Source organism: Gymnogyps californianus, chromosome 19, assembly GCF_018139145.2.
Source record: "Gymnogyps californianus isolate 813 chromosome 19, ASM1813914v2, whole genome shotgun sequence".
Taxonomy (NCBI): Eukaryota; Metazoa; Chordata; class Aves; order Accipitriformes; family Cathartidae; genus Gymnogyps; species Gymnogyps californianus.
The window spans coordinates 9,396,308-9,421,798 of NC_059489.1; the positions used below are offsets into that span (position 1 = coordinate 9,396,308).

General features: G+C 55.6%; 1 protein-coding gene across 1 annotated transcript in view; it reads right to left on the reverse strand.

The window, feature by feature from the left end:
- Window positions 1–1,890: 1,890 nt before the first annotated feature.
- The window catches only part of SEPTIN9 (septin 9), a 144,200-nt gene continuing 120,599 nt past the window's right edge, over window positions 1,891–25,491 (reverse strand). The window contains 10 exon segments of the mRNA XM_050908270.1: window positions 1,891–2,708; window positions 3,602–3,653; window positions 5,179–5,275; window positions 6,182–6,277; window positions 8,755–8,872; window positions 15,443–15,488; window positions 15,491–15,579; window positions 16,444–16,525; window positions 16,944–17,072; window positions 21,152–21,343. Of these exon segments, the coding sequence (XP_050764227.1) occupies window positions 2,573–2,708; window positions 3,602–3,653; window positions 5,179–5,275; window positions 6,182–6,277; window positions 8,755–8,872; window positions 15,443–15,488; window positions 15,491–15,579; window positions 16,444–16,525; window positions 16,944–17,072; window positions 21,152–21,343 (1,037 nt within the window). The 3' untranslated portion in view covers window positions 1,891–2,572.

Here is a 25,491-nt window from a genome sequence, read left to right on the forward strand (position 1 = left end):
GCAACCCTGCAGTCGTGAAAGGTTTTGAAGACCATCTGCCTGCGAAGCCAAAGCCGCATTTGTGTGAAAGGCAAGCTGCTGCTTGCTGTTGAACTAGGTGCAACCCACTTCTTAATAAAAATACCAGCAACAGTAGTGGAAACAGCTTCACCATGAAAGCAGAGGGAGGGGACCCACCTGCCTCCCTCGGGATTTGCAAGGACACAGAGGCCATGCTGGCTCGGTCCCCAGGGCGCTCAGCACCAGCAGTTCCAGCATTTTGTAGAGTACCTGGGGCAGATATCCGAGGCAGGAAGACTTAAGGGGGTTAGGAATAAATAAAACATTCACCCCAAAGTGAGCAGAGCACAGCAGCTCTGGAGCTGGACTCTCCCATCACTCCCAGCCCTGCGGGATCCATGCAGTAACAATCACACCGTGGCTGGGAACAGACATTTCCAAACAAGCTTCCTTCTATTTGCATTCGAAACATTTATTTTGGGAAATACATATTAAACACTATTATTTATACAAAAATGGACTAAATTTGTCATAATGCTTATAACCCCCAAAAGGCCATTTTAATAGATCTGGATGAAGGTTTTTTTATTGTATTATTTTCTTTTTTTTCCTTCCAAAAAAAAATAATCAGGTTACAAAGGAGAAAGCAGCATGTCTTGCTTGGCCCAGCTTAAGATATCAACTAGAGGAAAAAAAAAAGTTTAAGATGACATTTGCAGAAGTGCCTCACACAAGAGATTTTCTCCCCTTTCGTAGTTTTTTAACACTTGAAATATATATATTTTTTCAGTTAATACACTTTTTTTGGTTTCGTTTTTGCTAAAACATAGCAAGTCAGCAAGTAGATAGTTGTTCTTCCCCAACAGCTCCGTCGTGCTGCTGTAGGGGGGGAACACAAGTTAAGGGGGAGAGCAGATTCTCCTTGCGATGCACGCCACCCCCGCACGCACCCCTTTGGCTGCCGGGGGGGACGGGACACGTGCGGGGAGCCCCTGCAAACCCTCCGCTGAGCAACGTCATCTGGGCATCCCCCACCAAGAAGAGAGCAACCTCCTCCTTCCTCCTGGTCACCTGTGCTGAAGAAGGTGGCTCTGCCCGCCGTGGAGACCATTGGGTGGGCTCTGCAGGCGCCTTCCAGTGCTAGAGGATGGGACACGCTGCCATTTTAGTATGTGCCCCCCCCCAAAAAGGGTGATTTGCAGAAAGTTTATCCCTTAGAGAGGATACGGAGACTGACGGAGTGGACAACAGAAAGGCAAGCGGAGCCAGGGCAGGAGGCAGGACTGCAGAGCTCTGCTCCAGGACCACCCGCTCCTGGGTCACGGTGTTATTGAACCGACCCCGTTGCAGGGTCTTATTTACTGGAGACTCACTGAAAGAGGAGGCGCGGCGGGGCAGAGCCGGGGGGGGGGGGGTCCATGGGGCGCAGCACCCGCGAATGCCGCTCCAGCCCTCCCCACGGCTGCAGGGCTCGGTCCACACATGCGCAGTGCCCTTGCACAAGGACTAGCAAAATAGAGGAGCATGTTACATGTACACACGTCACACAGGGGATCCAAAAAATAAAAAAAAAATAATTAAAAAATACCCAACAGCCTCCTCTGATGTAGGGAAAAGCCCGAGAATCACAAGGGTCAGACAGGACAACCCTCTGCCTCCCACCACCGCTTTGCAGAGACGTTCCACTCTCAGCCCCCTTTGGACAAACGTACTCCAAGCCTTCAGCAGAAAAAAACCCACCCAACTGAATGAAAAATAAATATACAAATGTTCCCAGGACATCAGCCACATCTCTGGTCCAAGGGAGAGGGAAAAGGAGTCTCTACAAAGTGTCGCAGGCCTTTTGCAGGCTGCAAAGACAGACAAGACAAGCCCTCCCTCCCTCCCCTCTCCCACACTATTGCAAAGTAACAGTCTGAAAAGGCACTTCTCCCAAAGCAGGTCGCTCTGCCTGGCCGGGGGTCGGTGACAGGCGAGGTGACACCTAAACACTCCCAGTTTATTGCATGTAGGCAGGGTACAGGGGCTAGGTTGGGGGCTGGCGGGTCCTGGAGGGCTGCAGAGGGCTCGGAGGAGGCGGCAGGAGACAAGGATGGCACCGTCTTGCTCTCTTCATACCACTGTACCTTGCTTCCGAAGGCTACATTCACCTGGAGAAACCCTTGCCTTCAACGGACGGAGAAGAGCCTCTGCACGGAGGGGCAGGCAGGGCTCCCGGGGGCACCCCAACCCCGCCAGCCCCGCAGATCTGCGCCCCCGAGCTCGGCTGTCAGGCCAGTGCTGGGGGCCAGCAAGAGCCCGACCTCCGCGGGGGGACGGTCCCCAGCCCAGGGATGCTGGACCAGGGGCTGAGAAGAAACATCATGCCACAAAGCAAGGAGAGGGGATGAGCGGTCGCCCTGCTCCGCACGACAGAGACGGTGTCTGGTTATTTGGTCAGTTAACATTGGCAGGGGGTTTGGGGGGGTGGGGGAAGAGGGACAGTGGCAGAGGATTTATATAAAAATAAAGGGGGAAGAGGGGAGAAATAGCGAGCGTGAGCGAGCAAGGTCCTGGCTACGGAGCGAGACGGTTACATTTCGTTAGCCACCAGCTCTTTGTCGGTCACGCCGTTGGAGAGTGAGCTCTGGCCCTCGTTCAGCCTCTTCACCCTGTAGGCTTCGAAGTGGATGTTGCTGGTAATATCCTTTATGTTCTGCATGTGTGTCCTGCGGGAAAGGGAGACGGGGACAATCGCACCTCGCTGGGCGCAGGTTCGGCCAGCCCAGCCTCCGCCACTCCAACCCTTGCACCCCCCAACCTCTGCTTTCAAACAGCCCCTCCAGCCCAAATTTCCCCTCCTGCTTTACTGGTTAACAATATCTTTAGGGCGCAGGAGGGAAGCAAAGGCAGTTACGGGCAGCCAAGACCAGAAGCCTTCACTGGTACCAACAGCCTGTGCTTGGGTATGCAGGAGCCCTCGCTGCGTAACACCCATCCGGGAAGACCCCAGTCCTGCAAGTCCCTGGGATCCAGTTTTGCAGCCCCACACAACTATCTGCCAGCAACAGCTCACATGGGCAGAGTTTGTCTTGCAGCCAAATTTAGGAGGAGCCCAATGCCCCCTCCAGCAAGCCAAGGGGGCTCAGCCTCCCATTCCCCTGCAGCAGGGACGCCTCTTTCAAGAGGGACCGGCGATCGCCCAGACCCCCCAATGGCACGATCCTGAGATGCAGGAGGGTGATGTCTTCAGACTGGGGGTAGGACCCGGGGCTAGTGAGGGATCCCTAAGGCCAAAAGACTTCCCAGCTGCTTGCAGGCGAGCTGGAGCCACACTGCATGCTGCCAGCAATCTTGGAGTCTGTCCTCACCCATCCACTGCTCCCCTCCTCCCTTAACTCAGCACCGTAGCTGAGAAAAGCCCCCTGAAGCCATGTCCCATTGAGTGGGGCCACCCTTCACAGAGGGGCTGCAGCCGTTGCAGCAGGCTGGAAGGGGAGGGAGGGAGGGAGGGAGGAGCAGAGCGAAGCAGCGGCTGCTTCAAGCTGGACTGGGCTCTCCCCTTTCTTTGGATGCCACCTGGTGACCGAAGGCTACAGGGACAGGGCACGGTCCTACCGACCTGATGAGGAGGTCCCGCAGGTAGGCGAACTCACAGTGTGTCGTGTTCTCCACTGGTAGGAAGAGAGAGAAACCCATCAGCGTGCACCCACGGCATGAGTATGGCAACCACTCGGGGTAAGGAGGACCCCATGGGGTTTCACTAGCATGTGGAGGGCTGAGACGGGGACTTACCCCCAGGGGCTATAGGGTGCAGGACTCGAGTCCTCTTTGCTGCTGTAAGGCTGGTACCCAGGTACCTGCCCCAGCTCAGCACGACCAACTCATGGCTGGTGAGGTCTGACTGAGCATTCCCAGTCCCTTCCAACCATGTCCCACCAAACAAGGGAGCTCCCAGCAGCATCCCCCAGCGCAACCCCCCCTTCAGACCAACGCAAGCTTAAGCGGGCCCCAAACAAGGCAGGGAAAGGGACAGGGTGAGCTTTGCAGCAAGCGCCAGGCATGTCTCCACAGAATTGTTTCATCTGTAGCTTTGCCATGAGCATCCCGCAGCATCCCAGGCACGTCAGTGACTGTGCTGCCCGGGCTGTCGGTGCTGCGGAAGGATGCAATCTCTTGCTGACAAAGGCTACTGCTGTCTGAACAGGGCTGGGAGCAAGGCAGAGTGTTTGCAAGAGGGAAAAATCAAGGGGTGTTATTCCACCACAATTAATCTGACAGCTCGCAGTTTACCAGGCATTTGAATTTAGAGGATCAACTCCCTTTTTTGATTTTTTTTTTACCCAAACAGGCTTGTACATTATGCAGGAATGGCAAGAGAACAAATAACACTGTTTGCAAAGGCTGCCCGTGGCCACGGCTGGGTCCCCGTGCTGAAGGCAGATGCCACACGCAGAAGGCGAGTGGTTTAATGAATCCATTAAACTCAGAGCTTCCAGGGACAGAGCACAAGAGGGCAGCAGAGCTTTAAAATACACTGATTTTCCTGGCATCTTTGGTAAGCCATCCCTCAACACAGGATTCCTATTAAAGAGACTCATAAATGAGAGAAACGTGTGAAACGAAGGGGAGGAAACTAAGAGTGGTGGCACTGGAGATGTGCCAGTTGGCTGCCAGAAACCAGGGACAGGGAAACGCGTAGATGTGCTGCAGCCAGGAGCTTTCATCTGGCCTTTAAACCATGACTTAAAATGGGGGAGAAAAAAGGAAGATGTTGAGGGGATGAAAATGGAAGAGGGAAGAGATCCCACAAGGGCACCAACCAAATGCATGGTGGAGGGTACAGATGCCAGAGGAAGGCTCTAATCTGGGCTTGAGACACAGAGATGTCACTTGTGTGCCCTCAGCTCCAGCCATCAGGCATTTAACTGTGCAACAAGCAGAAGCCAGGCCACAAGACACCCCGAAGTGTCCCCTCTGGCACTCAGAAGCCCCCCGAGCCGCACAAAGGCCCAGGAACTCGGCGCAGGAGCATTGGCCAAGGTGTTCCCAGTCCTCAAACACCAGGGAATTGATTTTCTTTGGAGGGGCAGGGAAGCACTATATACACCTCGACTTCTACTGCTGGTTTTGGACCTCATCACCTTCTGTCAGGGCAGGGAGATGGGCTCAGGAGGTAGGGAAACAAGGACAAGGTACCTTCAATGGTGCCCCACTTGGTCTTCCTTCCAAGGATTCTTCTTCCATTAACCTGGTACTCCTGGTCACTGCCCACCACTGCAAACGGGATCATTTCCTGAGGAAAGAGAAAAACAAGGTTACGTTTTCCTCCTGAAAACTGGTCAGGAAACCAAGCCAGCGAGCAAAGTCCTACGTCAAGCTGTTTTCAGGAGAGAGTTTCATGGGATGAGCTGGTCTGTCCCTTATGCTCCTGAGCAGTGTTGCCTGCCAGGGACCGCAGGCAGCCCAGGACCTGGGCAGCAGCATCTCTTGCACATGTGCCCAGTCCAAAATCAGTCTAAAACCAGCTCAAAACCAGTCTAGCCCAGCACCTCATTGGCAGGTGCCAGCGTACAGCCACGGCAAAGGTATCATGATGCTTCCCTGGGAATCACCCCCAGCATCTGGCAACCTGTGGCTCAGTCATTTCCTGATCCAGGGCGGTGTCTTTGTACTTAGAGTTCCCAAAAAACATTTTTCCTCCTTGAATTTGTCCAATCCACTCTTTTGAGCCAGAAAACTGTTAGCTACTTCCTACAGCAAGGAACTGACAGCCACGGAAGCAGAGCAGCCTATGGGCAAATTCCCTCCCGGTGCCGGTGCCGGGAAGGCTGCTGCCCTAGCCAGGGATGGGCAGACACCGGCACTCCCTGCCCCTGGGGCAGGGCAAGGGGCCATGGGACCTCCCTGCCCGCTGGGTGCTGAGGGCACCTTTGAGGAACAGGGCGGAGGGAAGGAGCAGCGACGTGGACAGGAGAGGACACCTTCCCCACGTACCTTCCTCACCCTCTTTCTGTCCCTGCTGAGCTCTGGCAGGATCCTTGGTCCTGGGCAGACCCCAGGACCCAGGCCCTGGGCAGACCCACAGCAGCTTTGGAAAGAAAATAGAGGCACTTTGCAAGAGACCCCCCCAGGACAGCACCAGCACCCAGAGCTGCAGGGCCCATCCAAACACATCCAACCCGCAACACCACGCACTAACCCTGAATTTCTCATTCACTAGCCGATCTTCAGAGTCTTCATCAAACTCTTTCTGAGGATACACATCGATCCCATTGGCAAGAAGATCGGCCATTATCTAGGAGAGAAGAGCAGAGGAACACATGAAGCAGACACGGGCAGAGGAGCTGCACTCCCACCATGGCAGCAGCTCCCAGCCGACCCAAGAGGCTCTCATGAGCAATGCCCAGCAGCAACATCTTCCTTCTCCATCCTAAACACTGCCCACCTTGGGGAGAGAGACCTGTGTTTAACTGCTACACACCTACCAAGCGCTTGCCCTGGAATCTCTGCAAGAACCTGGTGCCAAGACACGGTTCAGGCTGAGAGTGAGACGAAGTTTTATGAGCTGGGCGTTGCTTTTCGATTGAAAAAGACAATAAGACAATACAAGCTGCACCAAGCAATGGGGAATCTAGCTGCCAGGCACGTAACCCAAAGTTAAGAAGTTGCTTTCTGCTGTCTGCTTATGCCCCTTGGTAAAGGAGTCATGGCAGCGCCTGATCTGAGGGGACAGGGACACAGACAGCTTAGAAGAGCAGCTTCTAATGATATTGCCTCTGTGCAAGGGGAAGAGATGCAGAAATCTGATTCCTGGGTGGAGGCTCAGCTCACGGGGAGCACGGAGGATCAGCCTTCTCCAACAAAGCTGCAAACCCAAACCCAGCCTGCGCGCCCGCTCCCATCGCTTCCTATGGCAATAAACTCCTCCACGTCAGCCCTACGTTGCAGGCTGGCAAAAGAAGCGGATCCAGCCCAAAGAAACCCTCCCAGCCGGCCTCCCACCCCCCAGCCAAACCCACACACTATTTTTAGGGGAACAACCCAACAAAGCCAACTCCACAGGGCATCGGAGCCCACTCCACTAACTCAGTGCGGCGCTGGCATCAACCTAGGTAGCTTGGAGCCAGGCTAGTGCTTCACCATCACCTGCCCACCCCGATCCAAACCCAAAAATCCATCGCCTCTCCGAACGAACCAGCTACACCCCCAGATGCAGACGGGGCTCTGCTTTTTGGAAGCACGCAGGCAAGCGTGCTGGAGCAAAGGGAAAAGGTCCCAGCCTGTGCCCACCTGGACCGATTACCTGCCCTCTCATTTACACCAGCGGATCTGGAGCCATGAGCGTAAGGAGGGCAGGCCCCTTGCAGAAGGGGCACTGCAAACACGCCACGTGGCTACGTGTTCTCCCTCCATCTGGAAGGATTTTGGGGGTCTGGTTACAATCAGGAATGTAATTAGAGATAGGGCAAGCTCATCCTGTGCCGGTGCAGAGCGGGTGAGCCAGGTGGTCTCCCCATGGTCTTTCATTACACAAGGATGGTATCGGCAGCTGAGAGTGTCCAGGTGACATTCTAGGTCCCAGACTGACAGTCCCAGAGCCAGCCAGCCGCCCGCAGACACACGGATGCATGCACTCGTAACCTCTGAACGGAGCCAGCAGTCTGCAAAAGCCACTGCAGAGAGCAGATGTGGCACCGTGGACTCACACCCCCATCCTCCCGCACCAGCTCCTCGCAGATCTCCACGCAAACAGGCTGACACGCTGATCAAGCCCAGCCTGGATTACCTCTCGGCTCCGTTTCCAGCCATCCTCTAGCTCACTGCAAAGGGAACTGCTTGCAGAGTTTGGATTCAGCCCCCAAAACCAGACTGGATATTTCAGTGCCTGATCCAGCTCATCAAGAACTGGGAAGACACTGGTGGCTCATCCTCTCCTGCACGGAGGCATCGAACAATAGCTCATGTGCTGTCCTCTCCATAACCAGTGGAGGTGGCCCCTAAAAACGCCCTTTTGGCAAGACCCCCTTTCCCTTCGCTGCACTTCCTTGCAATTCAGACTCATGGACCAAAGAGCTTGGTGGCCTGCTCACTCCTGCAGGGAATGCTGAGGCCATCACGCCTGCAGTCACATCCATCAGCTACACAAACGGATTTATAGCCCCTTACCAACCCCAAAGCGGGGCGTCTCCACCTCTTGGCACCACCGGGCGTGCATGCACGGAGGAAAGCCCACGCCTTGCTGTGGATTCAGACAGCCCCTCCTCGGCTCCCCACCACCAGCTCCCGACCAAGGCGATCAAGGGAATTTCATACCTTGCTTCCCCCATAAATCTTGCCCAGCTGAGCTCAGCAAACCCACACATTTTTTTTGCCCAGTTCCTGTATCAGTACATGATGCTGCACAGGATGGGTTTTCCAGCCTCTACGTGCAGCACCATCTACCTCCCAAAATAACAAAAACCAGCCTGAAAATAACAACAACAACAACAAAGGAGGCAGGAGAAACAGGCCCTGAGACTTAGAGCTCAAAACTTATCCTGCACTGACAAAGATCCAAGAGAAACACAAGGAACTGCTTGGAGCGCAGGCCTTTCCTCCGGCCACGTGGGATCGCTCAGAGCTGCAGCCGGAGGAATGCGCTGGGCTCCCGGCCAGGCGCTCGCCTTCCCAGCCCAGCCGGGGGAAGGCAGGGGGAGCCGGGGAGAGGGAAAGGGGCAGGAGGTGATGGAGGACAAGAGATGGGAGCCCAGATAAGAGCCGCCAGCCCCTTACCCTTTGTTTGAAGTAGTCCCTCTCCTCCAGCGTCAACGTGTCGGCTTTTGCAATCACGGGGACGATGTTGACCACTTTGCTCAGGCGTTTCATGAACTCAATGTCTAGCGGTCGGAGCCTGAAAAATACAGCAAAAAAAAAGGGGATTCGTGCACCGCTAGCGAGGTGGGGGGCTGCTGCAATCCCCCAGCAGAGAGGGGGCATTCAAAGACTAGACACAGAGGGGGAATTGCTTCCTTTCAGATAGGACAAATAAAGACATTTTCTTAAAAGCACGACAGCACGTGTCCGTCTCAGAGGCAGTTTGCAGACAAACACTTAAAACATTCCCCTTTCAAAGCGCCCTGCTATCGCAAAGCCCCGTGAAGTGAGAGAGGGCTTTTATCTCTGCATGGATGCTCGGCCACAGAGGACTGCAGGAACTCGCCCAAAGCTACAAGCATCCTTGGCGAAGCTGGGATGAGAGCACGGGCGACGCTGGCTGCATGGCCAGCCCGCCCGCGATGCGTAAATCAAGCTGGGGAGAGACCATGGTGTGAAACCTCCTCCAGCCCTATCCACGCTGTCATCCACTGTCACCCACTGTCCAGGGACAGCACAATGTGGAAATGGCCACAGGTGACTATACCTGCTCCTGCTCCCACTCCCTCCTGCGCTGAGCACCAGCCTGCTGTCGTGCATGAGCCAGGATTGCATCTCGCATCCATCGGTTGGGATTAAAAAAGGCTCTGCTAGTTCTCCAGGGGCTCACACAGCACCAAAGAGACACTGCTTGTTCCAGAGGGCAAAAATGTCAGAAAATCTCTACGACAAAAGTCTCAGCAGAGGAAAGCTGCAGAGATTGCATAACCCCAATGATCAGCCTCTCGGGAAATCCCTGCCTGCTAAACGCTCCTGCTGACAGCATGGACGTGACCTCCAGTGCCACGCTGCTCCACATCCAAGGGCTGCAGTCCAGCTGCAGACAGCAATGAGGGCGCCTGGCCATGACCCTCCCTCGCTCCTCAGTCCTCTCTGAAGGTGTTTTTACTGCTGGGGGTTCCCAAGCCAGCTAGAGGAAAGCCCTCCTTGGGACAACTCCACTTGCTGCAGGTCGCCCTTGGAGGCTCTGGAGGTGATGGGGACACACGCCCATGCAGGACAGTTGAGCAGATGTTGCCTTGAAAAAGGAAACCTGGAGGTCCCAGGGGAGACCAGGGTACAGGAACACCTTTGGGGTGCTCATGCATTAAGGAGCCTGTTTGAAATGAGCCTTTGCTGAAAGCACACAGGGAAGGGGCAGGAAGATCAACACCAGAGTGTCCCAGAAGCAAAGGGACACCTCTGCCGCTCATACATCTTCATGACCTCCGGTGGTGGCATGGGCCAGCAGGACACGACCCAACTCCTCTTTGGTGAAACTGGGGCAGAGAGAGGTGAAGTCACCTTTCAGAGGAGCCGTAGGCTTCAGTGGCAGAGCTGGAGCAAAGAATGAGACCTCCCCAAGGGCAGACCAGCCCTGTGGCACACAAGTCATGGACAGGGAAGAAACCAAAATAAATGAGATGGTGACTTAAAATGCCGAGGTGCAAGCAGGCGCCCAGCAGGAGCCCTGCGTAGGGAAGCACGGAGCAGAGCAGAGCGCTCAGGGAGAACACGGCCAAGAGAGCACCTACTGCCAACACACTCAAGCCAAACCCCACTATGGTCTTCTCGGGCCCTACGAAAGGCTCACAGACCCCCACAGACCCAGCACGGCTCCTGCAAACCCAGCAAGAGTCACACGAGCGCAAAGGGGAAGGGGCTGATCCTGCTCCTCGGCAATCACCAGGCAGCGTCCCCATCCCATGGGGCCACCCCTGCCCAGCTCCAGCGCCAAGGGAGGGTCGTCCAGCCCCGCAGAGACCCGCTCAGCTCCGGCTGATCCGAAAATGGCAGCTTGAGGCTGCTTGGGCGCAGGCAGTAGTAGTGACCCAGCCGAGCTCTTCCCTGGTCAAACCCACTCCTCTCCCAGGGATCGGGCTGGACCATGCCAGGTGGACCTTCTCCCCGCATGCTAACGGCACGCATAGCCCAGAACACGTCGTTAGCGTGCGGACAAACTCAGGATTCACAGATCACCCGGGGCCCCAGGAAAGAAAGAGTTTGGCTATTTAAAAAAAAAAAAAAAAAAAAAAAAAAAAGAAAAGAAAAAAACACAAGGAAACCCCCATGGACACATCTAAGCAGACTTGCTGCTGGCAAACATTGTTTGGAGCTCTGCATAATGTATTTCCCAGACCTCCAAGGAAGTAATGCAGTTATGCTCCTTTCCCAGCAGACTTCTTTCCCCTCCTCTCTCTTTGCTATTTTTCAAACAATTTTTCCCCTCTAAAAGCCTCTTCCCTACTGAGACTGTGTTCCTGCCTCTTTCATCAGCTTTTCTTTTAGAGCGAAGACCAAGATGCATATGTAGCCGATGCAGATGAATTCATCATCAGCCAGACATTTGAGTTTCAGCTCGACTGACACGTAAAAGCCCCGTTACCGAGCCCTCACTGATATCTGGAAGATGCCAGCAGCAAGCCTTAGAGCAGGAGGCAGAGCCAGAGCCAGCCCACACCCCTGTCTGTCTCCACCAGCATCCACGCAGGCGCAGTGACCGTGTCCCACACCGGTCTGCACCCAAAGCCAGAGGAGCCCAAGGCACCTTTGACACGACTTTCTGCTCCAATGGGCTCCTGCAAGTGCCTCATCCATGGAGGTCACCTCCCATGGGCACCTCCCTGCACCATCCTGGAGAACAGGAAGGGAACCAAGGGACTTCCCAGAAAAGCAAACTGTATGTTTTTAGGGTATTTTGCAAGTTTCTACATATTCTACCAATCCCTACTGGGTAGCCTCAAAAAACCTTAAGTATTTAAAAGAAAGTGACTCTTTTCACTAAGAACAAGACCTGTCACTAGAGGTCATGTTCATGTGAAGACACCAAAGGAGAATAAATGGCTTAAGGCAATCACGAGTGCAAAGAGCTTGATTTGCGCTAATAGCCCTGTACAGACCCAGGCAGACACAGCCAAGGTCACGATGGGGCAAGCCCAGACCTAATTCCTCTTAAACTCCTGCTGCGAGGCACAGCCCAGGACAGCAGGGACTTACCAGCAGGGACCAGTTCTGGTGTTTAACCACCACCACCCCGTGACAAGCCACAGGCACAGCAGTGCTGGCCTCTGCCAGGTATCTGAACTTGGTTCATCTGCACAAAACATCGATGCCAGCACCTGGCGAGGATTAGCATTGAAATCCTTATACATACAAATATGCAAAACAGCAAGAGAAAGCGAGTTATTTCATTTCAGGTGAATCTGCTCCAAGCAGATGACAGAAGAGAGGGTAGAGCTCAAGAAGAAAAAGCATCTGTTTTCTTCCCCTTCCCCAAATGGTCCCTGATATTATTAACTTGCAACTAGACACGTACACACTTTGGGCTTTGCTGGGAGGGGGTGGAGGAGCTCTAAGGGGAGTGGGTGGGCTGGAGCAGGAGCTGCAGGAAGGGCTCCAGCCCACCCTGGACGGTGCTGGTTGCTCTCCCATCCCCTCTTGCTACAGGGCTGAGGAAAGCAGTGCAGCTGGGTACACATTATCATGGCTGGGCACATGTTATTTCTGCATTGCCCACAGCCACCACGCACAGATAGGATCTAAGCAGAGGCTCATTCCTGCTGGTTCCCTTGAAATGCCATTATAGGAATCAAAATTCACACCGAGCTGCAAAGTTATTTCCTTTTGGTTGTGCCCCAGATCAAACTAGCAGCAAGAATTTGAGCCATGCATTAAGCAAACACCAGCGAGCACGCAGCAGCCGCCCAGCCCCGTCACCAGGACCCGTCAGCCTGCTCGAGGGACCTGGTGAGCACCCGAGAGGGGCAGCTAGCAGGTAAAGCAGCAGTGGGTGGCAGTCCATCAGCCAACAGCTCTGGTACAGGCAGAAAAGGGGCTGCCAAGGCCGGGGCGGCGTTTCAGAGTCCCGTTTCAGAGCCGAGCGGTGCTTCACAGGGGTCAGAGCCGAGATATTTATTGGGTGGCAAAGAGACAGGCTTGTGTGGCTGCAGCCAAAAGCCCCTGCCAGCACGTTACTTAGCCTTCGCAAACATGGTTTTACGGGAGTGTTACAAGAAGGACAGGGTGTGTGCAAACTAGATGGGTTGCAAAGCCTGCCCCGAACTCCCTGCAAAAGGAGACAGCAGCAGAAACTTCTCTGCTGATTAACCCGTAGCTGCCCAGATGGGAGGGCCAGACTGAAATGGAGCCGAGCAATCCTCCGCTCCAGCCTCTGAATCTGTCCACCTGGTTAACTTTGCTTTTTTTTTTCCCTCTCTCCTTTTTATTTAAGAAAAAAGCAAGCTCTTGCCTAATGACCTGGCAGGCTTAGCCCCAGCTGCCTGCAGCGTCCATGTGCCAGGGAAGGGATGCCGAGTCCTGTGCTGTGCCCATCCACGTGAGCAGGGACGGACAGACGGATATGAGCCACCGCTGCTTTGGCTGCGTCACATGGTGAAGGCAGCAGCTCCTTGAAGGCAACGCAAACAAGTCCCGTGCAAGCACTGTCCCAGGATGGATGGCACCAAGCATCCTGGGATGGCAAGTGGCATGGGGAGCACATGGATGGTGCCACGTGGGCATGGTGGGGTCCTCTGCAGCTGGGTGCGGAGCCAGCCGTGCTCCCCATCGCCTCCTGGAGAAGCCAGAGTCACCACAGCAAGGACCTCGATGCCCTTCCCATACCCTTCTGCAAGGGACCACGGACCACCTGCCTCAGCGGGGGCACAAACTTGCACTCAACCTCATGCGACAACCCCATGACATGGCCTTCCAAACCCTTGTCCTCCAAAATGAGCATGATCCTTCGCTACCAGCGCTGCTGCAGCAGCTCCACCCAGCAGGAGGTGACCACGCCATCCATTCGTGTCCACAGACCACGGGCAGCACTGAGGAAAGCCTGCCGTGATGACGAGAAACGTAACTTGGGCTTCACAAGGGAGCAGAAAAGAAACCCAACGCCTGCTCAAGCTCTCAGAGAAGCAAAATTTCCCACCGACTTCTCCCTCCCGGTGGGGTTTGTCCCCCTTCACTCATTCCTCGGCTTATCTCTGTCCCGCAGCAGGAGGGGACGCACAAGCCAGAGGCCAGCTCTGACACCGGGGCAGGAAAGCACAGCCCCCGAGCCACGGCCAGGGAGCGAGCGCCGGCCCCAGCCGGGCTATCAGGCTACGGGGAAGAAGGATCAGCGCAGGGCTCAGCAACAACGGCCTCCAACCGCCGGGCTTGCTCGGATATTGGAAACACATGTTTGTTGGAGAGAAAGAAAAAAAGTAGCTGAATATCCACACAATTGCTGTTAGCCGGCGGGTGAGAGAAACCAGAGCGCACGGCTGGAGAGGCTCCGGCGGGGGACATGGGGACGGAGCTCCACGCCACCGCCTGCGCAGCCCAGGAAGGGCAGCTGCCGCCACCCAAAATTTGCAGCCTCTGTGCAGGTCAGGTATCTGCAGGGTCCAAGCACTGGAAGCGCTTTTAAGAGTTAAACACCCAAAGCAATGAGAAAAAGCTCGAGCGTAGCTAATGCTGCAACACTCTGATCTGCTGAGGCAGGGTCTGCAGATCGGGGCCGAGATAAGCAGGACTAACACGCTAGACTGGCCTAAAAATGTCATCTCCCTTTGAAACGTTTTCTCCTTTATCGTATTAAACCATAAATGTTTCGTCGGCCCCTCTGCTCCCAATTGACAGCCGGTTACACAAGAGCAGCATAACTGGCCCATGCAGTCATTTTATTCCAGTGAAGGATGCATTTTTGGTCTACCCACTGACAGAAGCAAAACAAAGTCTTTTCTATTGGAATAAATCTCTACATGGGGAAGAGGAAAAGGCTGACATTAATACAGTGTTGGCGGCTTAAGTTTACTTTTGAAAACAGACCCCAAAAAATCCCCACGCAGACAGAGCCAGAAGTGGAAGGAATTGACACAAATCAAAAAGAAACTTAGGTCTCGTTTTATGTTGTGATACTTTAAGTCACATTTTTCAAGACACTTTAAGCACCCCAGATTTTCACTGCGGGCTATGTGCCTAGGAAAAAAAAAAAGAAAGAAAAAAAATAGAGTGAGATCTGGGCCTTTGATGCTGTCGCTTGAGAAGTGCCAGAGCCAGGAGAGCTCTGTGCTGAATAAACTGCATCCCACTTGCAGACTAGTCACACAACCTAGAAAATACCCTTACAGGGTGAGGGTGTTCACTCCCTCGGTAGCACGAGGAAAACAGGCTTCTCCCCTTACAAAGGCAAGGGCACAGCAAAAAACCCTAATGTTCTGTTTGCAAAGGCAGCCCTTCCATCCAATTTGAGAGCTCAGCGACTGGTGTCCATCCTCGGTCAAGCAAGCAAGGTGACCAAAGCAAAGCAAGCAGCTAACCGGAGCTCAGGGAGGCTTTTGATGGTCCCTTGGAAGAGGAAACGCCATGTTTCTCTGGAGTACAGCAGCTCTGCTGTGTTATTGCAAGGGCTCCAGATGCTACAGCCCTAGGAAGGACAGCTTCACGCTGTCCTCAAGCTCCTCAAGTCCCCAGGAAACACGGGGGGATCCCAAGGATGACCCTGATGGCTGAGCTGCCTGAGACCGAACGCAGGAGAGGGAAGCCCCGAGGGTCTGAGCGAGGACGGCAGGGTACGTACGAGTGGCCAGTGGCTGGGATGAAGTATATACAGCAGTGCACCCGGTGTCGGGGATCCGCTTCTTCCGGTTAATGTTGATTTCCTCCTGCAGGTACTTCTCGTACTGGTCGTTGATGAACTTCATGATGGGCTGCCAGCTGCAGAGAGAGAAGAACATGGGACGACGGGTTTGTGTGAGGGATCTGGACCACCCTGAACCTCCCACCTGGCCTAACTGTGTGAAGCAGAGCCTGCCGAGCCAGGGATGCTCAGCATCTTACAGAATCCCATAAAACAAACAAACAAACAAAACACACTCACACGGGGAACATTTTAGTCCCTGTGAGCTCCCATTCATACAGCAACTGCGGGCAGCGGGGAAATCACATACCTCACGCATTCACCGCTTGGCAACTCCACGCACCGCAGCAGGAGGGGATTTACCGGCTGGTTTAGACAAGCAAGTGCCTAAAAAGTCCTCCCTTCTCTCCTCCTGGACCCAGCTGCTGAGCAGAGCAGGGCCGGGAGCGTCCCTTGGCTCCTTGCACGGTGTCACGGCACAGGAGCAAGAGCAGCATCACACCCCACGAGCCCAGCCCAGCTCGTGGTGAGCAGAAGGCACCTGCCATCGGCCAGCCAGACCAGCCCTGCCCCAGCCCAGGGCGGCCATCCCGCACAGCCAGCCACTGTCCCAGGGACTCCTGGCAGAGTTCAGCCTTCAGAGCCACATGAGCGAGGTCCGGGGACTGGCCACGCTGGCACACAGCTGCTCCCGGCCGCAAACAAAGGTTGTCTCATGCCCGGAACAGCAGGATGTTTGTGGGCTCTCACAGGGTCCAGGATCAGCTCCGGGGCGCATGGTACCGCGCTGCCACCCACAACAACCCTCTCCCTTGCTCCCCACGGAGCACGGGTGGCACAGGATCAGGCTACGGCCCTCGGCACCAGCCCTAGGTCAGGATGCCCCGGGGCTCGGCCGCCTGCCCTCTGCACTGGTCCCCCAGTCAGCACAGCCAGCTCACCAGTTCTCGTTGTTGATGTGGTCTCCAAAGCCTGGGGTGTCGATGACTGTCAGCTTCATGCGAACCCCCTTCTCTTCAATCTCTGAAATGGAGAGGAAAGTCGGTGCGTGAGGCAAGCATCAATGGGCGCTCTGGCCAAGCCCACCCTCCCAAAATTGGCTGGGGGGCTGGAGCTTGCTCCCAGGGGAGAAACGCACCTTGGCAGCTTGTAACAGGCACAAATCAGCCCTCTAAAGGGATGCAGCACCACATCTGCCCTCAAATGCCACCCCCCATGGCCACCTCACTTGTTCCCTTCCATCACAATTAAGTCAATGCTGCTGGATAAAGAAAAAATAAATGTTTTCTCAGCCCTGCAAGCATCTCTGGATGGTAAAAGCCCCTTCAGAGAGATGAGAGTGGAGGCTTAGTGGAGGTCCACAACCTCTGTGAACCCCCGGAGACACAAGGCAGAGCAGGACCAAAAGCCAAAGCACCAGGTGGGATCTGCAGAGCCTCACCGTGAGTGATGGATTTGATTTCAATGGTCTTGGGGATCCGCTCTTCAGAAGTCGGCTGTACAGATTTCCGGCTGATTTTGGACTTGAACAGGGTGTTGATTAACGTGGATTTCCCCAAGCCGCTCTGACCTGGAAAAGAGCAGGATAAACCACAGTCAGCACTCACTCATTTCCGGGCTATTTTTTCAGGGGCCAGGGGATGGGGATGCTGACAGACTCAGCCTGCACCGGATCTGCGGGAGGGAGGTAAGAGGGGCAGCTGCTTCCCTGCAGCCTCCCCGGCTCAAGGAGCTTGAGTCCATCCCGGGCAGGAGGATGCTGCGGGCAGCAAGCACCTCAAGAGCTGGTTCCTTGCATCCAGCTGAAATCACAGCAACCCCGAGGACAGACAGACACCGTCGGGGATGGTTTAAGGGCTGCGGTGACACTCAGCAGCCCTGAAGAAGGGCATGGGGACCAGGGAACTCCAGGAAGGAGCATCCCGACACATCTGTGCCTTTACCCTCCTGCAGCTTCCCCTGTCCAGCTCCACAGGGAAGACTTAGGAGCAGCTTGGCAAGCCCTTAGCTGGACAGGATTAACAGCAGCAACAGTCTTCCAAACCTCAGCCCTGCAGCATCCACTGCTGCTTCCCTGCCGGACTCGCTTTTGCAATCAGACTAGCTGGCTGCACAGATTCCTCTAAGCAGGTCTAGGCCAGGAGCTCCTCCGAGTCCCACAAGCAACATCCCAGGAAGAACAGCAAATTCCACAACTTCAGAAAAAACAGCTTTTAGAGAGAAGCATTTTCATGCTTTATATCCCAGAACTGAGGCCGATCTGTGCCGAAAGGACACCAGCAGCTCTCGACTCTCCAGACCAGTTGTCCCCCGAGCTCGGAGAACAATTTTTCCAGAGCAAAGAAAACAGAGCAACTCCTCAAAACCCAGGCAGCAGATGCTTGGCTTCAGAGCAGATGTTCTGTGCCCTCTGCAACCGCTGCATAGCTCCTGCACACACCATGGGGGCCCCTTCAGCCCCGTTCTGCCGAGCCACGCTGCAGCCAGCTATCGTGGCACCGCTGCCGGCATGCCCCTAGCACCGCAGAGTACCTCTAAGCACAGAGTCAGCAAGGGTTTCACCTACGTCCTCCAGGGCCCTGACCCATCCAGGCTGCCAAAGGCACCCAACGCTAAGCCAACAGTAGGATCACCAGCACATCAGCACTGGGCATCACCTCCTGGCCTGCCCGCTCCCTGATCAAACAGCAATTTAGAGCTCAGTTTGCAATGCTACTGATGGCACGCTGCAATCCAGCACAGAAAAACTCTGTTTGCCAGCAACTATCACAGCTGGGTTGTAGAAGAAACACGTGGACCAGGCTGGGGTCAGGTGCTCCCGGTCCTCTGCTGCCTGAAAACATGCGGGGCCAAGCGCAAACAGGTCTGGAGCTGCAAATGCAGAGAGCCAAAGTGAAGCTCTCGTTGCACTGCTCATCGTTAAATGCAGCACGTGGGGAGAGGGGGAAAGCGGGGCGACACACTGCTAGAGCTCCTGGCAGTCGGTCTCTGCGTTCGTGCCTGTCCAAGCCGCTGGAGCTGCACTGCCTGGAAAGGGACCACAGGCGAGAGCCGCTGGCGGCCACGGATGTGATGTCCCCTTCCGAACCGTGGCCGCAGGCTGACCTCGCTGAGCGGTGGATGCGGCTGCACCCTGGGGACCCGACGGCCCCGGCGCAGGCGGCTAAGCGCAGGGCAGACCCGCTCCCACCTCCCCTGGTTTGCAGCCCAGCGCGTTTCCCTGAGCTGAAATCAGGCGGGGAAAGCGCGGCTGAGCCTCACCGTGCCTGGCCAGCTCTCCTCTCCTTCCAGCTGCTCTGCACCAAAAACTGAACACAAAAGACATGCTTTGGGTTTTTTTTTTTTAAGCTTAGACCTTTTCTCTCATCTCCACAGCCTTAGAGGACACGGGGCTAAGCTGACCTCAGCCTGAAGCCCCCTCTCAGAGCTTCAGTTAGGCTGGCGAAACCCTTTTGAACAGGGACTCTGGCACACAGGGCAGAGGATTTTCAAAAAGCCCCATCACAAGGACACGGTGCAGGCAGAGTGACCCCCCACCAGCAGCGGTGCTCAATCCCCACCTCCCGCGCAGGAGAAGTCGCCCCCCTCCTCCCTCCCCTCACCTCCCGCCTGTAAAACAGGGATGGCAACGATTTCAATGCAAGGACTCGCAGCTTAGACTGGATGGGAATAAAGGAGCTGAACTAATCCCTAGAAACCCGACCGTCCCCTAGGGAAACGCAGCAGGACGAGGGCTGGCTGCTGCCTCCCAGCCTCAGCAAAGCACCCCCACCCCGAGGGGTACCCCGTGAGGTGCTGCTCCTCCCGCATCCCTCCCCACGTCTTCTGGGAGGGCCAGAGCTCGACTTGTTTATGCTGCCACGAATTCCCTAGCCTGTAAACAGTCAGCCCAGAGCCTGCCAAGGGAAGAACAATGTTTTCCAGCCGTGCTGCTGCACAGGCTTTCATACCACACACAGTGCTGCCAAGGCAAAGCCGGGCCCTTTCCTGAACATCCCTCCGCATCTGCAAAGCAGAAAGCCGAGGCGCTGCCACGGCACAGCCTGCTCATGAAGGGATGGGTGCCTCCTCCGGCAGGGAAATGAGGGCTCAGCTCATGCAATCTCTCTTGCGGACTCTCAGGATCAGTGCTGTGACCCCTCTGCACCGGGAGTGCTGCTCCACTGGCAGCAAAGAGCTGGGTTTGTTAAAAAACCTTGCAAGAACTGGTTCTGCAGTGACCGGGTTTGCAGCGATCTCCCAGCCCGGGGAGCCCTCCCCATAGATCAATTTGTGTATGAAAATATCAAAATGGGAAAGGCAGAGCATCAGCAGAGCTTGCTGGGAAGCTACAGCACACTAATATCTTTTACAGAATTAGCAAACTCTGGATCAGGCCCTCCCGTAACCCCAGGAAGCCCCCCCAGGCTGTGGGGACTCCTACCCCATGGGCATCCCTGCACAAACCTGCAGCCCTACACAACTCCTTGCAGGAGGAAGCAGGACGGCGAGGCCCCCATCGCCACACCACGGGCCGTGGCCTGGGCTTTACTCTTCTCATCCCCCTGCACCTCCCCTGGGAGATTCAGGCAGGGAGAGCTGCTGCCTGCACAGCCCGGCCCCAGGGGGCACAGCCCAGCTCACACAAGGGGCTCCACGGGGCCAGGCCAGACACCAATAGCTGGAAAAAAACAGAAAAGGCTCATTTCTTTTCCCTTTTCCCCCTCAGCCGGTGTCCCACAGTGCCCACCCAGCTCTCCAGTATACCCAGCATTTTGCTGGCGAGCGGCTGGTGCAGTCCCTGGCACTGGGAGCCCAGGGGCTGCAGGAGCGCAGACCCCCACAGCAGAAGCTGCAGCCAGAGCAGTGGTGACGCAGCCAGTGGCCTCTAGCTGAACTAAAGCTCCTTCATCCCATTCACCTTGCAGCCTCAGAAAGCTAATAAACAGGAGCTTGTAGGCAGCAGGATTTGGACACACAACCTTCCAGCCCTCCCTCCCTGCATGTGGACACCCTCTGGGACGCTCTCGTTCCCCCCTGTGCTGCCCTGCAGGTCCCCAAAGGAGCCACCAGTAGCAGAAGCCACTCAAGCTGAATGACCCAGCTATGCAATCCCTCTTGCTGGTCTTTATTCCCACCAGTAAATCACATGAGGCATTTCTTCCCTGGTACTTGTAGCGTGGTTGCCTGAGCACAATACAAGAAAACTCACAAGCAGGAGTTTTATCCAAATTGCTGGAAATAATAGCAAAGATTAAGGCTCTGGTATACCAGCAACAGTGCAAACCCTTGAGCCCTGATGTGTTCTCTGACTGCTCAAACCAGTGCAGGGCTCCCAGGAGAGCAGGCAAGGGAGCTCTCTGCAAGGCTTCGGTGAGTCCCAACACCCCCTGAGGTGTTCCCCTCCGGGATGTGCCTACGAGTAACGCACCCCAAGATGCTGGAAGATGTGTGGGACCACGGGCCACGTCACATCGACAGCTTTAATGACAGCTGAATTCAAGTCAGCTCCTTGGGAGCAGGGTTTGCTGACTCCTAAGGCAGAGACCCCAACACTGAGCCCGAGCTGCTGCTCCCAAGGAGACTCCAGAGAGGACAAACATCGCTGCAGAAGAACAAAAACAACTCGCTGAGCACGTTGCGGGCAGCTGGCGCGGGGGGAGAACTCACCCACGACCATGATGTTGAACTCGAACCCCTGCTTCATGGCTTTCCGTCTCATCTGCTCCAGGATGGCGTCTATCCCCACATAGCCGAAGTCTGCAGCCGGTTTCTCCGGCCGCGTCGGCGCCGCCTGCTTGGGGCCGGCATCCCGTGGAGTGTCCGTCATGCCGGGTGCGTGGCTGGGAACTGCCTCTGGACCTGCGGAGGCAAAGAGAGGGTGGTCAGGGGTGGCAGGCAGTGCCGAGCACAGCGGAATGCTGCTCCTGGCAGGGAACGGATCCTGTTGCATCCGAAGCGGGAAGAAAGCACGTGCAGGGACTCAGGGCACCAGGAGGCTAAGAGGGAGGAGGCATGCGGGATCTTGCTTCACCTGTAATTACATTAAATTTGGGATTCCTCTTCTTAACTTACTGGATTCACCTTGATCCCTGCCCACATCACCAAGCCTGCCGCAGCAAAGGGATGCTGCTATGGGGGGGAGTAGGCACACCAGGTCCCCTGCCACCGCGAAGTAGGACCCAGCATCGAGAAAGTCCTCGGCACAAGTCTGGGAGCTCATTTAGTGAGTGACAAAGGCTTTTAGCAACACAGCCCTGTGCCCAGGCGCTGCCGTTAAAGGCTCGCAGACCTACACAGCCTGCCCGCTCCTCCGTACCACTGTAATTACAGCGCTGGGCAGATTGCTGGTGTGAATGCCTCGCGGCCACATTTCGGGGAACTGGATGGCTTTGTAGACACAGAAAAGTCCTCAGCGTCTCCTGACACGCGCCCTCCACGAGCTCCAGCTGATGCAGCGCAGAGGCTGCTGGCTCTGGCCTGCAGAAAACCCAAAACCCAACGCATCTGCATCAAAAGGGGTAGCGCCAGACAACACCCACACAGCCAGGAAGCTTTCACGGTCCTGCTCTAATTCTGCCAATATCCACCCGAGGAACCCAAACCTTTTGGCTTCCCGCAGAGACAGGGTGCTCATCTCCCCTGCAAGACGGCTCCAGGTTAGCAAAGCGCTTCAGGGGAAGCAAACATACCCCTACTGCCTCATTTAACATCTTTCTAACAAAAATCGGGGAACCACCCACTCCCCCAGGCACCAGGAGGGAGCATCTGCCACCAGGAGGGACAAACTGCCCTCGATGCACTACCGGGCGATGCAATCTGTTCCCACCCTGCCCCAGCTTCTCTGCGTCACCCGCAGCGGGCACAGCAAATATCCTGAAAGCAGAGCAAGCACAAGGTCAGCCTGGTCCTTACAAGCTCCTGGAGGTATCAGCCGCGCACGGCAAGCTCCTCTGATGCAGGCACGGAGAGGCAGGTTTTAGGAAAACACACTTCTTCTAAGAGCCCTCTCCACCCCAGGCTGCAGCTGATCGATGCCCAGGTCCCTGCAACCACCAGCCTAACCAAGCATTTTATTTTCGTTGAGCTTTTTGCAACACTTATTTATTATTTTTTATTACTTATTGTATTATTATTAATAAAAACATTAGTATTTGCAAAGGACTTATTGCAAAGTCCTCATCCTCGTTCCTTCAAACAGGAACATGGCTCTCAGCTCATCTCCTCACCCCACTGTTATTTCTGGCCTTTGATGAGGTGCTGCCTGGTTTTTTCTCCCTCCCTCCGAAGGGATTTGTCTGTAGGAGCGTGGCTGGTGCAAAGGGGCTCCTCTAAACACCAGCCCATCATCCCTTCTCCTCTGGTGAGGGGCAGGAGCCACAGAAGTAGCATCAGACCAGAGCCTGCCGGGGTTTGCAAGGCGGAAGCGCTCGTTTCCTGCGAGCACAGCGCGCTTCCACGTGCTCAAATATAGGCAAAGCAGAAAAAATATGTAAAAATAACAAAAAGCAAACCCAGAACTGATCCTAAAGACTGTTAGGTCACTTTGAACACTTTTTTCCAACCCTCAATCCCGGGCTGTGCAGACCAGCATTACTCACAGAGCTGCTAAAGAGCAAATGCGCCGTAGCTGACACACATGGTAGCAACACGTTCCTCCCGGGGCGCACACGGATTCAGGCTCTTGCACAGCTGGCAACACGCTGCCACGCTGCCCCTTGCAAAGCCAACCGGCCCAGCGTGCCCAAGGTCTTGCCCGCAGATCCTAAATTAGCCCCGTTCCAAAATGGCAAGGCCAAAAGTGGAAAAAAATTGCTACATACCACTAGGAAAAAAAAAAAAAAGACGACTAAATCACATGGAAAATATGCTGCCACCGGCGGCAGCAGCAGCGCTGGGTTATGCAACGGCTTTAACTCCTGCAGGCACCGCTTGCACGCGCGGGAGAGAGCCCAAAGCACGCTGGCCCCGTGGGACGGGACGGCAGCCTGGGAAATTGGTGCAGATAAGGTCCGGCAGCACGCACAGAGAAATTAAGAAATTAAACAAATGGAGCAGAAAGCCACCCTCCGCTTGCAGTAAAGGCCAGGAGCATCTCCAGCACCTCCTGGCTGCTGCTTGTCTATCAAGCTCCACTAACAAGCAGCCAGCAGCGTGCAGAAGCAAACCTGTCCCCAGCACAGGGAGCAGACACTACGTGCTGCCTCGCCACGTTGCCTTCAGTGTGAGAAGGAGGGCTCGGGACTCCCCAGCCCCCAGCAAGACAAAAGCCACAGGAAGCACGGGGCGATGGCAGGCAGCGGTTTGTCACTGCAGAGCACGCAGGCGCGCTGCCACCCGGGATGCGCTCAAGCAGCACAGCCAGCAGCACGGCCCATGCTGCTTCGGCTTGCCTGCGGGGAAAAAGTGATTTAAAGGACATTTTCTTCTAACACCCGGCTCCTATTTGGGAAAAAATAAAATAAAAATGAATATATTGCAACTGGGAGTGTCTGCAGGACAGCAGGGATGCAAAGTCACAAATGCCCCAGCGGCACCAGCAGACTCCCAAGGGAAATGCTGCAACCCAGACCTTCACTTTTCTTTTTAGCTCCCCAGCACTGAGCTGGTCTTTTCTTAGCAAGGACTCCAGCATCCCACTTGGCTCCAAGGGATTTGTGCCAGCACAGGCAGGATACGGCTGAGCTACAGGACCACTCCACAGCACAGGCACATAGGGATGCTGTGCTGGGTGGCAGGGAGCGCTCCCAGGAGACGCTTGTCTAGAATAGAAAGATCCTAGAAATAAATTGGAGCAGAAGCAGTGGCTGCCCGGGACGCACCACGGGCAGATCCTGTACTTGTTTGACCCGTTGTGCTCTCTGCAGGGACAGCGCCAAACCTGCGGCGCTCTCGGTGCCAGCATCGCCGAGCCGACCCTTCCAGAGCACTGCAAGGAGGGATGGGTTAATAAACACCCAATACTGTCAGAAATTCCCGATTGCCACCAAGTCCCTAGCAGGAGCAGGATCAGACCTCACACGCCATTGCTTCACTAGTGCCACTGCAACACGGCTGCTTGTCCCTCCCGCAGGGAGGGAGGCTGGGGAAGCACGCGGGCTCCTCGCTTTGCTGATGGGGGCAGAGAGCCCAGAGCTTGCAGCTCCCTCCAGCTTGCGTGTCCCTGGATAAACATGAAGCCCACGGGAACACGTGCTTGTGCCATATTTAGACCTCCTCTGCCAGGGAAACCCTCTCCACGTGGGCACGGGAGATGTCGAGACCATCAAGGCAGCGCTGCACCGAGCGGGAACAGACCCACGGCTCCAGCCCGGGCGCCAGGCTGACTCAGGACAGCTGCTCCAAAGCTGATTTTGCCAAAGACTCCAGGCTGTTACGCTATAATTGATGCACGTCAGACATGAGCCAAACCCAACATCTGCAAAGCAGCAGATGAAAGGCACCCCGCAGGGAAGGGAGCCCCAGGGAGCCCCCCGGGGAGCCCCCCACTCCTCCAGCCAGCTGGACGCCATGCGCGGGCAGTCGTGGGATGCGTTTTGCGAAACGCTGCTGGCAAGGGGCTGCCAGCAAACCGAGGGCTTGGAAACGCTGCACTGATGCCACACGGCTGCAACAACCCTGGTCGGCTGCGGGCAGGGGATGCAAACGCAGGCCGTGGGCTTGCCCGAAACCCCAAACGCCAGGGCTGGCAGTCCTCATTGAGGATTTGGGAAAGGGATCTGTAGGAGACTGGTGTTTCCACTGCAGGTACACAAAGGTTAAATAACCCTTGCAGAAGCTGAACTGGGAACGTCTCACGTATCCCAGCTGCCGGCCAGACCCGGCAGCCCTATGCTCTGCCCCAGCGATGCATGGGGAGCAGGATGCTGGTGATCCGGGAGGGCAGAACTGATCCTGGAGCGGGGCTGGTTGTGGACCTGGTGCTCAGCAGCTGCACGGAGCCACCGGAGAGAGGCCAGGAGGCTGCACCTCTGCCACTGCTGCCCGCCGCCAGATTCAAACCAATCGTG